Genomic DNA, 15,758 nt, shown 5'->3' with positions numbered 1-15,758 from the left:
AACTAAATGCATTTTTGCGGGAACTTCGAAAAATGGCAAACTTTCTTGAACTGAAACATGTTTAAGGTGTATGTGTTGATTTAATTTTCCAAGGTATTCGCAACACTGAGTTTCTACAAAAAGTGACGGCGCGGGGAGCTCTTTTCTCCACCGCATTTGACTACCGTGGCAGTTTTGGTGATATACCGGCAGATGGCGTTGCAGGACTATGTGTTTTTATTTGAATATGTACCAAAAAAAACTGAAGGCATAAAACCATCGCAAGTTTCAAATGGTAACTTACTCATATAGTCAATTTATTTCGAGTAATATATTTTATTTTATTTCACATAGGCCTGATTCGGCATTAGCCTAAACTAATTGTTATCCCACACCCAGTGACCCAGTGCGAGTATATGAATAAATCAAATCACCACCACGACTTATCGCATGTCACATTTTATTCCTACCTGTCGACCCTCTGTGTGTGGCGATAACATAAAATAGGGTGGGGGCGCAAGTGGAATTTTGTGCTAAGAGGATTATCAATGTCGTTAGTCATTCGTCGGTCATGTCACTGATGGAATGGATAGCCAGTTCACCGGTGGGGACACTGCACACAGCGATCAATAATTTACTGGGCGAGAACATTAACAACGCTAGATTTGGTTGGATATTTTGAGTCAGTGATATTAGCATCAACACTGACCTTTCAAGATGGTTTGCAATAAGCTGGACTTCTTTAGAGCCCACGTGGGTCCGTCACCGGCGGTTTCTTGAGCGTGAGTTGACGGTCCGTTTCTGACATGAAGACCCGACCGGCGGGGATCGGCGATGCCAATGCCGACTGGATGGGTTCGACCCCTCCCGCGCTCAGCGCCATGCCGCTCAAACACCTCGCCGTGCCAGGTGAGTTTGCCATAAAGATGTTTGATTTGTACCCTAGTCGCCCGCTGATCGAGACACTATTTCAAATTTTAAAATGTTAACTGCAAGTATGAAACACATTTCAGGGAACATGTGGCATTTATTGTTTTTACACTAATAATAGGTCTACCAGTCCTGTCCATCACTTTGCAGCTGCTTAATGACTTTCTGTTCACTCCATCCATCCCTTTTTTCTTATTTTTTCCATATCCCTATCCTTACAATTATTTATTAGTAAAAATGTTCCTGTCAATTGATATTGATCATGTCCATTATCGTCCCTTTGTCAGGGTCTCATGATTCCTTTACCTTCTGGGTGGATGTGCATGCTCCTGTGGGCCCTGATCAGAAGCTATATGTGAAGTACCTCGCCACCATGTTCAGTGTCTTTGCGAAGAAAGTCATGGTGAAGTGGTCCATGACCCAGGTACCAAGTTCAGATCGGTGCAATGCACAAAAATATTAGTGTGGGGAGTCAAGCAGCTACAGCTAAATGACATTATTGGGTACATCTGATAGATTCGGCTTGCAACAGACTATTATTTATAATTTGATTTGTTTCAATACTTATGTCTTGTCTTCATTCCTAGAATCTGACATTTAGAGAGCAGCTGGACGCAGGAATTCGCTACTTTGATCTCAGGGTCTCCTCAAAACCAGGAGAGCCAGGAAATGAGATATACTTCATTCACGGCCTGTTTGGCCACAAGGTGAGCACTTTAAGTATTAACTTATATTTACATGCTAATCATCATTCTTAATGTACCTGTTGTTTCATCATAATGTCCTTTGATAGCTGCTTCAGATGTGTTCCACCGTGGGTCATGCTGACACATGCGTTGTGCTACAACTCATCTGACACGGGCTGAAAATACATGATTCTAATGTGCAGAGGCATTGTGATGATGCCAGTACTAAGTGATGCTTTTCTCGGATATAAAATTGTGAACAAAACTGTCATAAGTGGCCTTTTGGCATCAGAATTCCATCGCTTTAGGTGTGATGCAGCAAATGACTTTCAATCTTCTGATCTTCCCTGAAGGTGAGAGACGGGTTGTTAGAGATTAATTCATTCTTAAGCAGACACAGGAAAGAGGTAACAACATTTCCCTGCATTTTACATGATTTGCTTATCATAGTACACATTAATAATCCTTATTTGACATATTAAATAATTCATTTGTATATTATATTGATTAGGTGGTATTCCTTGACTTTAACCACTACTATGCAATGGACTCAGCGCATCATGTATACCTCATCAACATGCTCCAAGAGGTGTTTGGAAGCAGGCTATGTCACACGTGTGCTGTGGAGGCCATCACTCTGGACTACCTCTGGGACAAGAAACAGCAGGTGGGATCAAAATACATCATTGAACATAAATATACAATATAGCTTTAAAAGTTTCACCTAAAACAAATATTTATTCATAGTATTCAACAGAAATGTATTTTCAGTGGTTTCTGTCTGAATTTCAAGACCTTGGAAGTTTTATTTCTTTATCATCAGCATTTACAACTGAAGAGTGTTCTCTGTTTTTTGAGAATACAAGCAGCGTCCCTACATATACACATAAATGTACAAGTAAAAGGCCCACTTAACCTCTGAGGTCAAGTAATCCCTGTCTCTCCTGCACAGGAATTAGTAACGTCATCCCATTAACACTCGTTCAACCATTTGATCCATGTTTTTCTTTTTTAACATTTAGCTTTTATTCTTCCCTGTTTTTCTTTTGTGGCTCTCCTAGATTTTTTCTCTCTTTATTTAATGCTATTCTTTCCACATTTCCCCTTCTTTGCTATTTATTACCATTCCTTTATTCACTCATATCATGCTTCTGTTTTTTCTTCATCCTCCTCCTTTTATGTATCCAAATACTTTCATACAGGGGCAGATGAACCTCCATGAGTACGTGCATCTTAATGTTGTGTCTCCACAGTTCCAAATGCACATCCGTATCTCATGCAAGTGCTATCAGATGAACTCCTATTCCTATGACCCTAATCTGTGACTGGCTTAGTTGGCAAAGAAGGAGGAGAGAGAGAGTACAGAGTGAACTGCAACCAAATCAGTTCTCAGCTTCTTTACTAGGAAAAGAGTGTCACATTACCTTAATTACAACAAATACAAATTATTTTAAACCAAGTGCAACCAACCTCCAGTAAGAGGTGTGTGATACTGCTCAGTTGCTGTCTTTGTTAAGGCTATGTGGCGCATAGATGGAGGAAATAATTTATTTTACCGTATACGCCATATCATCATCAGACTGTTTGAGTGTGATGTTATATTAAGTAGCTCACCTGATCAGTCTGCTAAAAGTACTGACCATCTCCTCAGGTGATTGTGTTCTACCATCATCCATCAGCTCAGGGCATACCTGTCATGTGGCCTGGCAACAAGATCCCTGCTCCATGGGCAAACACAACTGAACCATGCAAGCTCACACAGGTCAGAAACTTTCAGGCCGACTCACTGACACAAAGCTTCCACACATACTTCTATTATCTCAGTGGAAAATCAGCATAGATATGGGTGAAGAGTCACAGATTCCTCTGAATCACTATCTCTACAAGATTTAGGATAAAAGCTGAACAAAAACAGTTTTTCCTCTGCTTCTCAGCTGTTTTTCATATTTTTTACTGCTTTTTTAAAATAGTAAATTAAATTTACCACTGCAGTTAAAATAAATCTACAATTATCAATACCTGTCTGTCACATCCAATTATCCTCTCCTTAAAACATATCTCCTCTTTTTCTCATCTGTTTCTTTTTTGTGAGGGTTTTAACTAACTAATAAATTAACAAATAAATAATACACTAATGAAGTGTGATTAATATTAAGTTGTTGTGGTTGTGGTTTTTTTAGTTCCTGGAAACTACTCTGAAGGAAAGAGCCAAGCATGGTTCCTTCCATGTGTCTCAGGCCATCCTCACTCCCAGGGTTGACACTGTGGCCAAGGGCCTTGTCTGGGGGCTACGCAACTACCTGGTGGAGAGGTCTGTGATGAGGTTTAGGTATTTTTTCAGTATAATAGAGAGAAGGTGAAGTATTGTGAATGCGAAGATATGCAGTACATTCATTTGTATGTTTTTACTACCTTAGTTTAACACGTGCTATATATGACTAGAGTTTAGGAGTCCAGCCGAAGTGTATAAGTAAGTACTGTGCTGCATGTACTCAAGTAAATCTGAACCCAGCCATTTTATTTACTTTATCTGTGTACGATAGGGGGCAGTACAGTAAATGTTATGAATGTCTGCAAAGAGGATTTCCAGCTTTGAGCATGTCTATTAAAAGGAAAAAGGAAAACTTAATGGCCTGTGTCTGAGCCAATGCTGAATGCATGGTAGCAGTTTAAAACAAGAATAAACCATTGACTCACTCTCTAACCAGCAAGATCTTCTTCCTCTGCAGTCAGCATCAAAATTGTGAAATGTGAAAGCTGTAGCACCTGATTAACAAATCTTCACTGAGAGATAAAAGAATGATTTGTATTTAAAGCATCCATTACATGCAGATCCTTAATCCTGCATGAAACCTTTCTTCTTTAGTTCCTTATGAACAGACAGCTTTTGTGTTTACCTTGATTGATTCACTTGACATCAATCTGATACATATTGTCCTCTTATCTGCACTATTCAATTATTTAAAATGAAATATCCAACATGAAACTGCTCATAAAAATCCGTGCATCTTCTTGAGTAACCTGGTCATGGTTTCTTCATAAAAAATTACTGCTGAATTTTTCAAATGTATTTTTTATGACTTTAAGCAGCACTAATGTGTCATTTAGTGTAATCACATTCTCTACAGCCCATACCTCCAAATGTCTCCAACACAGCCTAAGGCAATTTGAAGGGATAAAAAAATGGATGAATTTTGCAACAGAGGAAAATTATTACTTTTTCATTTTAGAATTAAGTGTATGAAATAAGCTATGAAATAAGAGATGTTACTTTTCACCCATGTTCTAAATTATTTGCAGAAATCTAGGCATCCGTCTTTCTTGCTGAGGCAGACATTTCAATGGGAAGTTATGGTGGAAATCCTGTCTTACCCTCCATACCTTTACACGTGAGAGAAAAAGCCACTGATGCTAGGGTATAAAACTCTGGCGAGACAGGAGGTTGTCTAATTTTACACTTCTGAGGAAATAGGCTTGTTTATCGCCGCTGGATAAACATTCTGGCTTCCTGGTTTTGTTCTGCTGGCCAACTCCATCACAGAGGAGAATTTAAGGGTGTTGGACATGATACAGCTTAATTTGTGTGTGTGTGTGTGTGTGTGTGTGTGTGTGTGTGTGTGTGTGTGTGTGTGTGTGTGTGTGTGTGTGTGTGTGTGTGTGTGTGTGTGTGTGTGTGTGTGTGTGTGTATGTGTGTGTGTATGTGTGTGTGTGTGTGTGTTTTGTGCCAATCAAGAACCAAAAACAGAAAGTGTTTGAAAGCAAAACAAAGGCTTCTTTTTCTCCTTTCGGCTTTTCCATTCAGGAGTCGCCACAGCGAACCAGTTGCCTCCATCTAACCGTTTTCTGCATCCTCTTCTCTCACACCAACTACCTTCATGTCCAACCTCCACCTCTCTAGCTTCTCCTCCACCTGTTCCCTGCTGTCACTGCAGATCACAATGTCATCTACAAATATCATAGTCCATGGAGATTCCTGTCTAACCTTGTCTGTCAGCCTGTCCATTACCATAGCGAACAAGAAATGTCTCAGAGCTGATCCCTGATGCAGTCCCACCTCCACCTTGAACTCCTCCCATCTCATTCTCTCTGTCTTGTAAACCTGTATAGATCGGTCTCTCCCTCCTCACTGTCCAACCTAGCATACAATTCATCATAAGCCCCTTGTTTTGCCTTTGCTACCTCTACTTTCACCTTATGCTTCATCTCCCTGTACTCCTGTCTACTCTCCTCAGTATCTCAGTGTCCCACTTCTTCTTGGCTAACCTCTTTCTCTGTATACACTCCTGTACCTCCTCATTCCACCACCAACTCTCCTTATCTACTTTCCTTCCAGATGACACACCAAGTACTCTCCGACCTGTCTCCCTGATCACATTAGCTGTAGTTGTCTAGTCATCTGGAAGCACCTCCTGACCATCCAGAGCCTGTCTTAACTCCTTCCAGAGTCATACAACACTCTTCATTTTTCAGCTTCCACCATTTCGTCTTCTGCTCTGCCTTTGTCCTCTTCATCTTCCTCACCACCAGAGTCATCCTGCACACCTCCATCCTATGCTGTTTGGCTACACTCTTTCATACCACTACTTTGCAGTCACTGATCTCCTTCAGATTACACCATCGACACAAGATGTAGTCTACCTGTGTGCTCCTACCACCACTCTTATAGGTCACCCTATGTTCCTGCGTTTTCTGAAAGAAAGTATTCACTATAGCCATTTCGATCCATTCTGCAAAGTCAACCACCATCTGTCCTTCTGCATTCCTCTCCTGGATACCAAACCTGCCCATCACCTCCTTATCACCTCTGTTTCCTGCACCAACATGTCCATTGAAGTCTGCACCAATGACAACTCTCTCACTTGTAGGTATGCTCTTCATCACTTCATCAAAGTCCAACCCGAAATTTCTCCTTCTCCTCCTGCTCACATCCTACCTGTGGAGCATACCCGCTAACAACATTGAACATTACACCTTTGATTTCTAACTTCACACACATCACTCTATCTGACACTCTTTTTACCTCCAGGACATTCTTAACAAACTCCTCCTTCAAGATAACTGCTACTCCATTTATCCATTTTCATTAAACCATGATAGAACAACTTGAACCCTGCCCCTAAACTTGTAGCCTTGCTACCTTTCTACCTGGTTTCCTGGACACACAGTATGTCTACCTTCCTCCTCTGCATCATGTCAACCAACTCTCTACCTTTTCCTGCCATAGTTCCAACATGCAACGTCCCTACTCTCAGTTCTATACTCCTAGAGTTCCTCTTCCCTCTCTTCCTACAAACACACTTTCCTCCTCTCCTTCCTTGACCAACTGTAGTCTAATTTCCACCTGCAGCTTGTAGGTGAACAGCAGCGATGGCGGTCATTGTTAACCCAGGCTTTGACCGATCCGGTACGGAAGTCATTGATTTGATTTTCATGTTTGATTTGGAAACAGTTTTACGTGGGATGCCCTTCCTGACCCAACCCTCTGTGTTTATCCGGGCACAATAAGACACTGGCTTGTGCCCTCTTACGGCTACATTAAACCAAAACAAAAGCAAAGCTATAATTTTGAAACTGTAGATGGAGGAGAGTCTCTCAACGACACAAACATACACACACAAACATGTCCTAATAGAGGTTAATTTTATTTCCATCAGATGTGTTTTATCCCACATTTCAACCCATGATTCTATCTGAAAACATCATCAACAGATTCCCATTGCATTTGGGAGACATTAAGAAAAAGAACAACTACAGTAGTCAAAGTTCAGCCATAACTATAAATCTCACTAAGGCAAAAGCTTTCCTCCAGTTATTTAGCGTGCAAGGTCAGGGAATCAGTTAAACTTATTCAATGCCATTCGAGTGACAGGACGTTAAGTTTGTCTTCTTATAATAAATTATTTATTTTCTGTCTCTAGAAACTTGCCAACAATCATGTCCTGGGTACGGGCTCAGAAGCCGGGCACGGATGGGGTCAACATCATCACCTCTGATTTTGTGGAGCTCACAGACTTTGCCGACATTGTCATCAAACTCAACAACCTCCTGCTGACTGAAAAGGGACACAAACTGAGATGACATAAACCATTATGACATATTTGTACAACAGGACAAATATGTGCCATCCCAGTTTGATGGGGGCTGGGAGTCAGAGTTCATATTCGTCCACCTTTGTTAGGTAAAAGTTCTTGCAATGCTGGAATTCTGACACTTTTAATGCATCATATTGGTAATACGATAACATATGACATTACATTAGTGGCAGTTTTATGATGAGGTAACAGATATAGCTTTTTCTTTTGCTGACATAAGTTCTGTTGTCTTGCTGACAGACATTTCAATAGTAAAATCATGCACAAATTGTAAAAGAAGAAAGAAGCTGGAGCTCAGACCACAGAACACAGGGTATGTCCAGAGGCATTTTTCTACCATCATCACAAGATCTATAAAAATGAGTCACAACACAGCTTAGTGTTCATTCAGGATACTTTCTGTGAAGATGTTACTGCATAACTTCCTCAAGGAAAGCTGTGATTACATCTTTTTGTTACAATATAATAGTACTGCATTACAGAAAGAAAGAAACGCGCAACTTCCTGTCACCTGGACAATAATCACATAAGATAAAACACTTTGATCACATGTTAGATTGTTTTGAATATTGTGAAAGCCAAAGTTTACATATTGCACTATTCTCCCTTTTGTTTTTTTGAAATATTCACTGTGCGACTCTTAAAGGAATCAAATTTGTCTCAACTTCTGAACATGGTAAATACTGTAATGAAGTGATTGGGTCAAAGTTGTGATTTACAAACTACAAAGTACATAAAATATGTTGTCTTACAAATATGAAAGAAAAGAAAATTGGTTTCATTGCCTTTCAATAACATTACAAGTTAACCCTTGGGCAATGAGCCTAAACTGTATATTTAACTATGCAATTAGTGCTATTCCAACAATTAAATGAAAGAAGGGAAACAAGCAGGCTGCAGTATTTCTGTTTCTACGTTAAGCAAAGTCACACCTTGTTGCAGACTGAACTAAAACTATTTCAGTGCTTAAAGATGAATTTTATAGACATGCAAAAAGTGGCATAGTCTACACAATGCAGACAAAAATCCAAATATATGTGTAATTTGTGCCACAGGTCTCATAAAACCTGTTCACTCACGTATGATTAACAGCTATAAATGTTTAAGAAATAGAAACCAATGTAAAGCATGTAGACAGCAGGAAAGAATTTATAGTACAGTGTGCAGTGTGACAACCATTTAAAATTTAGAAATAGCATATGTCTGAAATGTGTTGTGTGTAAATCTTGGTGTTTGTGTTTCTGTGTGCCTTGAAGGCCCAATGATTACCATGCATGACATGGCAGTCGCTCTGCATTCCTGGGGTCAGAGCAGGGAAAGAGAGGGGTGGGTGAGGAAGTGATTTACTCAGCTGAGACAGTTAAACAGCAAAAGGAGGAGAAAGTCCGGCTGGAATGAAAGTAAATGGAGAATGCAGAGAGATCTGAACAGCTGATACTCCTCATTCAGCAGCAGCAGCTTCATTCAACAGTGTATAATGAAAAATGATTTATTCCAGCTCTGTCCTTATTTCAGGCCCTGACTCACTTGTGTGAAATTGCCAGTTCTCTCCGGGTCACATTGCTGACATGGTTGAGTGTGGTCACAGAGCACTGCAATGCACACGCGCATGCCAACCAACACACACACAGGCACAAACGCAAGCACTTTAATTGAAGAGTAATTACGCATACCGTGGCCAGGCAAGTGGGAGAACACAGAGCAGCAGCTCTGACTGACGGAGAGCGTTCCTCTGTGGCTACCTCTCTCTCCATTCTGTCCGTGCAGCTTCCGTGGATTCAAAGGAGAAGACAACAACTCAAGAATTTACATCTACATGTATGAAGTCCTAATGTAAATATTCTGCATTTACTGCGCAGGTGCATGTGATTGCCAGAAATGGTAATTCAAAAACACTCTCACCAATGTGGTGTAAACAAATGAGAAACAACTCTCCAAAGCTATTTTTACTCAAGCACCACAGTTCAAGTAAATATTTCTGCAAATCCATTTGTTTTTTCCTATTTTTTCTTTTGACCTTTACTGTCCATCACAAGTGATTTATATCTATCTCCCTGAACCCCAAGTTACATCAAAGAGTCAACTAGGGACATGTTTCCACATCACTCAAACGCAGGATTGCTTCATCATAGCCAAACATATGCTGCAGATTTTAGTCTTTAATGTGTTTTTTGAAAGACTTTTAAAAGATTTTGTGACATTTTGTTGGCACTAATATAACCGCACTTACTCTTTTGGTTTTGGTTGCATTTTTTTGTGAAGACATTTAAGTTCTGCAAATACACTGGTGAGTAAACCGAGCTGAAGTTAATTCAGCGAACTGCTCTCAACTTGGTGTTAAGTGATCTCAGCGACCAGAGTCATCAACATCCATTACACACAGATTACTATGTGTTCTCTTTTAGACCATGATGACGATGCTGTTGAAACAGCTGAAAAAACAAATAACTATCTTATGACTATTCTACAACTGAAAGAATGACTAAAGAAAGAAAAAGACTTGACAGAACATGAAGACATGAAAATCAGACCACTGAGAGAAGAAGAAAATGCCCCCTAACTTATGCGTAAGCCACAAAAAGTGTCACTAGCATTCAGTTGCCAGAACGTTATTAGAACGTTGTTAAGGTGGTGAGGGTTGAAAAGCTTTACCGCTAAACTCCTCAAAGCCCCTCATCACTAATGGCCCCTATGATTCCCAGAAGAGTAAATAAGTTCAGTTTGCAGTGAGTGTTCATTTTAAGTATTTCAAATATGGAATTGTTGTCTTCTTTTGTACATTAAAATGGAAACACCAAAAATGTTGCAGATATAGGATTAAACTACATCTCTAGTGACATGGTCTCCTAATCCCTCTTCAAACACCTCCAGAGTTCCTGCTCAGCCTCCTGGGATCACATGGGAGTCGTGGAATTCACTCGGGAATGCTGTAAAACATTGAGCCAACCCTCTCTGACCCGCGGGCACTGAGATGATGTCACTGGGAAATCTCAGTAGCTCTTCATGCTAGCAAGCAACCATAATTGCATAATAACTTTATGGTCTCTGGAATCTCTTGCAATGACAGGAAGTTACATGATATGCCAGGATATTATTAAGGGGAATTAAGTTGATAACATGTAGATGTTCCCTTTGAAACTTTTTCATCTACAAAGGTGAATCTGTGAAGGTGAATGCTTTGCTTGACCATAAAGACGAAAACAAAACACTTGTGAGCCTGTGAGTTTCACCCCATAACTGATTCTCTCTTACCCGGTAGATATTTACTTTCACGAAGTGGCACGGTGAGCTGTGGAGCAGTGGGAAACTGGAGCATGGATGGGTACGCAATACCTCTTCCTGTTTATCCGCAAAGACATCCTTGCAGCGAGATAGATAAGATAATCCTGCTGTCAAGGATATGCATGTGTTTCCGTGTGTGTGTGTGTGTGTGTGTGTGTGTGTGTGTGTGTGTGTGTGTGTGTGTGTGTGTGTGTGTGTGTGTGTGTGTGTGTGTGTGTAACTTTAGGCTGGCCTCACTCTTAACCAGTCCATTTCCAACACTTAATTTGTCACTGCCTATAGCCCAAAGAAATGCTCTATGAATTGTATCCTAGCTGTGCATAATGCCTGTTGTTGTTTGAACCTCTGGTATGAACTGTGGAGAATGTATGAACAACTGCCAAATAAAATTACCCACAGATACAGAGCTGCTGGCATTCATGCCTTGATGTCTTCAGACTTTGCATGACCGTACATGTAGCTGAGATTTTTTCAGATGGTGGACATAAATTATGCAAAGTGCATGCTGCCACTGCTTAGAGGAAGTTACCCATGAGCACTGTGAAGACTGGCTATCTTCAGCTTAAGTACCGCACATGTTTTTGACTTGAAGAATTGAAAATGTTTTATGCGTGGGGTAAATGGAAATGGTGAAAATGAACTTTTTTAGACAAATACTGTATCTATAGATTCGTTTAATTAGCCTGTAGGTTAAAATGATGTGGTCTTGCTGGAGAAATGTTTGTCTGGTCTGTTTTGCTACGTCACCTCTGAAGCATGTTGTGGGATATAACTCTACAAATACTGCAGCTTCTCATGTAGCCAAATAAATTCTATGTGTGATGTACTAAAGAACCACATTACAGTAGTTTAAAAAACATCTGAATGTCTCTGGAGAATTTTTTTAGAATTTGCCATCCCACAGAATTTGTGCATTCACAATGAAATAACGCCAGAAACACATGTTAACCATGTTCTCTCATCAATTCTTTCTTGCATCTCCACAAAACTCCCTCTTGCCTTTCAATTATATTTTTGGGTAGCGTTCAAAATATCCATTGGCTGTGACCAGATCACCATAAAAATGTTATGGTAGCTTTAATGTGGCTCAAATTCTGATGTTTGTAAGGCTGACTACTGTCCGGCCATTAACCAACATAGGATATATATTTTAAGTCACTATAACAAACTTTTCCTGTAGAGTGCATATGCACTCAACAGGATCACTGTATATTTTTAGCGCTAGTTTGCACAAACAAGTGCCTAGACTTAATATTTCAAACCACAGGACAGGGCTGTCTTCTGTTAAGGGAGTCTAGACTGTGCTTCTATTGTAATGTCATAAGATAAACGTCCTTGTTATCTTGGTTTCTTTTCAATGCTGCCAAATAGTTCTCAAGCTTTCTTTGTCCCACCTTTTTTCTCTTTATTCAACATTTTCCATCTCTTTGCAACCTCGAGGCTCCTACAGCCGATGAGAGGTCAAGAAGAGGAGGTCTGTTAACACCTGCACACTAAGGTCCGTGTGTTTGAGGGAGAGAAAGAGAGAGGGAGGGAGAGAGAGAGAGAGAGAGAGAGAGAGAGAGAGAGAGAGAGAGAGAGAGAGAGAGAGAGAGAGAGAGAGAGAGAGAGAGAGAGAGAGAGAGAGAGAGAGAGAGAGAGAGAGAGAGAGAGAGAGAGAGAGAGACTCCCTTCCTTTGTTCCCTCTGCAGCTCCACTTCCAGCTGTTGCCGCATTCCTCCACAAGTTGCAATTGGCTGAGGCCGCCGGCTCTTTGCGTTTGCGTGTGCTAAAAGAGCGCGTTTCTCTATGCGTGGATGTGATAGAGAATCAACAGTCTTCCGCAGACAGCCACAGGTTGCACACTGATCAGGGAATGTATTCGCAGTTAGAAAAGAGGCTGTAATCGCAATATAGGAAGAAGTGACGGGATATTTCCGGGAGTTTTTGTAAAGCCACCAAATCCTGGATCTTGGAGCAGCTGCGTAATTTCTGTATGATGACAGAAGTGTCCAGTCCAGCGTTCATGATGGTAAGAGCTTTTTATATGAGTGTAGGAAAAAAATCGCAACTTGCAACATTCCAAAGTTACGTTTCTCACTTAGGTTTTTGTAAACAATCCATCTGTGTTTATTCAATGACCTCAGGGGGGTCTAAATAAAATGAGTGAACTAACAAAAACTAATTCAATCCGATCGGAATTACGGATTTGATCACAACAAATGAATTCAGGGACAGTTTTTTTTTTCCTGGACCACTGATTTAACGGTGTAGTTGTGCAGCCTGCACAGAATAAAGACAGACTGCTGTACCAATGACCTGCAGACGCTCCTACTGTAATAATTTGGACTCACTCACCTCGAACAGCATTACTAACGCAGCACTACATTATTTTACACCAGTTCAAATCAGCATTTGTGTGAAACCAACACAGTGATGGAATGCTATCGACCTAAGCACTTTTATTGGAGGACTGTCAAGTGTAAATCTAAGGACCTGTACTGTAATTCGTTTTCCGTTTCATACTTTGTCTGCCTCTACTCCACTGTAACTCAGAGGGAATTGTTGTCATTTTCCTTCCTAAAGGTTTCATCCAGGTATTTAACTGAGAGTGCAAAGCAAGTATTTTAAAGCTTAAAGACTCTTAAAAGCTATTGTCTCTTTTGTTCATCTGCTCCAATAAACGGGACCTTTCAATGTTATTTTTACAATCAGAGTTGGATGACTATCAGTCTGTGAAGGTCATTTGACATGTTGATTTTACTTGAGATAAAGGTGATTTATTACAACAATTTTGAGTGCACTATTAAGGAATATCACCGTGTTTGGTTGTGAGTACCAAAGTGTCGTTACAAGGCTTGTAAGAGGACATTTCATAGCAGTGTTTTACCAATTATGACTGGAATGTACGAGGATATTGCCTCAGCCTTTATTTGACCCAAACTAACCAAGAGTACATTTTTGATATTCCTGGATCAGCCCAATATAAGTTACACCAAAATTATGCCAAGACTCAAATGAGGAGTAGTTCTTATGAAAACATTAAAACTCATGTTGCTTCCGCTATAACGCATCCAGTCATTTCGCATCATAATAGAAAATTATAGAACCATGGAGGCAACAGGGGAAATGTTCTAGGCTCACCACCTGCCACCAAATTAACATCTTACATTTATTTGTCTGGATGATATCTGGTCATGTGAGGTTTGTTCTGTCCATTATGTGAAAACAAATTATATGCTGCATGATAAGGTTCTGTATCCCAGTATAATTATAGGATTGTTCATTTGTCTTCAGTTGCTCCAGCCACACCGCTTCACCCAGATAGCAACGCATCTGTGTCATCAGTGTATCTTTAGTACCGTACCAGAGAGAATATTACATCACACTGTTTAGACAAATTCCTCCTTGGAGCGATTTTAAATCTCCTCATGTTGCTTCATTACAGCAGTAACTATTTGAATGCTAAGCTAATGATACAACCACTGTATCTGTCAAATGGCTCTGGGCATAATCTGGGAAACAGGAGGCCGTAACTGTTCTGTCAGGAGGACTTAACATACCAGGACTGATATCAGAAGTTATATGCATATCGAAATGAAAATATTAGGGTATATCATAAATATAGAAAGCAAGTAATTGTACAAAAATATTTTTTTTTGTTTTTTGGCGTAAACATCCAGTCCAGCATTTCCTACTATTTACCACAGACATGCCCGTCAATCACATTCATAATTGAAGCTGGGAAAGAATTTTTTTGTCCTATTTCTCACGATCCTCTACTCTGTGTTTTGTTCCCTTTCTTTGTCTCCTGGTCTCCACATGCTCAGTTTACCTCTCATATTATCTCAAATTCCATCTTTCTGCTTTCCGAACACTCGCAGTTCAGTTCAGGTCAGTTCAAATCTATGAGCCAATTACTAATGTGGATAATATGCTATGCCCCTTTGACAATTCACTGTTCCACCCTGCCTCCCTGTCATATCCGGCCCTTCAGAAACCAAAATATCAGTTAATCCCCTGAATAAGGTGGTTCAGGTAATCTGGGATTTTCAAAACACACGTGCCTTCATTAGAAACTCAACTTAAGTTTCCTTCACGTTTTAGTCATTTGTAATAACAGTTAAGTTTTTCTTCTGTGAGAATCTAGTGTTTCGGTAAATGAAAACAAGGAGAGGAATGTAAGAGAATCGGAGCTGGAGAACAATGAGTGTGGGCTTTTTGTGTTTTAACAAGGGTTTCAAGGTCAAGTTGTGTGAAGCAGCTTGTGGAGTTTTCAAAATACACACATAGACACAGTTATGTTCCGAAACAGACTTACTTGTTTTTTGTGTGTGTGTGTGTCATTAGAACACTATGTCCATAACAGTAGCCTTTGTATGTGGGGATATACTGTACTGATATGGTGTATGCATATGAGGCATAATTTAAAAAAAAGTATTTCTTGAAGACATGAATACGCAAAATAGTGCAGTGAAGAAAAAGGAGGAAGACAACCCAGTGTAGCCCTATGAGCTGTGATAAAGAGATACACTGAGAGAGGGGCTCCATATTAAACAGCATCTGTGATACAATGCTTGCTTTGTCAGGTGGGAGGAGGAGAGGTTAATGCTGGAATTTCAGGGGAGGGGATGTTAGTAAGAGAGAGATGCAGCAGGATGACCATGAGATAAATAGAAAAGGAAAGGCGATTCTGAGAAGAAGGTCTATAAGTAACAACTAAACACTCATGTAGTACACAGTTGTTTTGCATACATGTATTTTGTACATGAAATCAGACAAATAGATGTTTCATTAATCCTTTAACTT

The 15,758-nt window shown here is 40.1% G+C and overlaps 2 protein-coding genes across 6 annotated transcripts in view; both read left to right on the top strand.

Moving 5' to 3' along the window:
* Positions 1-562: 562 nt before the first annotated feature.
* On the top strand, positions 563-11,504 carry plcxd2 (phosphatidylinositol-specific phospholipase C, X domain containing 2). Its single transcript, XM_068304138.1, has 8 exons — positions 563-888; positions 1,197-1,333; positions 1,497-1,616; positions 1,949-2,002; positions 2,107-2,262; positions 3,247-3,357; positions 3,776-3,906; positions 7,515-11,504. Exons 1-8 carry the CDS (start codon positions 786-788, stop codon positions 7,672-7,674), a joined length of 972 nt encoding a protein of 323 aa, XP_068160239.1. The 5' UTR covers positions 563-785; the 3' UTR covers positions 7,675-11,504.
* A 1,178-nt stretch (positions 11,505-12,682) lies between these two features.
* The window catches only part of phldb2b (pleckstrin homology-like domain, family B, member 2b), a 37,485-nt gene continuing 34,409 nt past the window's right edge, over positions 12,683-15,758 (top strand). For all 5 annotated transcript variants that reach the window (XM_068343768.1, XM_068343769.1, XM_068343765.1 and 2 more), the window contains exon 1: positions 12,683-12,981. In XM_068343768.1, coding sequence (XP_068199869.1) covers positions 12,946-12,981 — 36 coding nt within the window. In that variant the 5' untranslated portion in view covers positions 12,683-12,945. The remainder of the gene's footprint in view (positions 12,982-15,758) is intronic.

This window comes from Antennarius striatus, chromosome 20, assembly GCF_040054535.1.
Source record: "Antennarius striatus isolate MH-2024 chromosome 20, ASM4005453v1, whole genome shotgun sequence".
Classification (NCBI taxonomy): domain Eukaryota; kingdom Metazoa; phylum Chordata; class Actinopteri; order Lophiiformes; family Antennariidae; genus Antennarius; species Antennarius striatus.
The sequence above is the reverse complement of the archived record's forward strand: the minus strand, read 5'-3'. Positions and strand labels throughout refer to the sequence as shown.

What these genes read in the sequence shown, in the direction of transcription:
- plcxd2 (XM_068304138.1), top strand. Translation starts at nt 786, where the DNA reads ATGAAGACCCGACCGGCGGGGATCGGCGATGCCAATGCCGACTGGATG. An exon ending in TGAAGTGGTCCATGACCCAG is followed by an intron (nt 1,334 to 1,496) that starts GTACCAAGTTCA and finishes CTTCATTCCTAG; the next exon opens with AATCTGACATTTAGAGAGCA. An exon ending in TCTGGGACAAGAAACAGCAG is followed by an intron (nt 2,263 to 3,246) that starts GTGGGATCAAAA and finishes CCATCTCCTCAG; the next exon opens with GTGATTGTGTTCTACCATCA.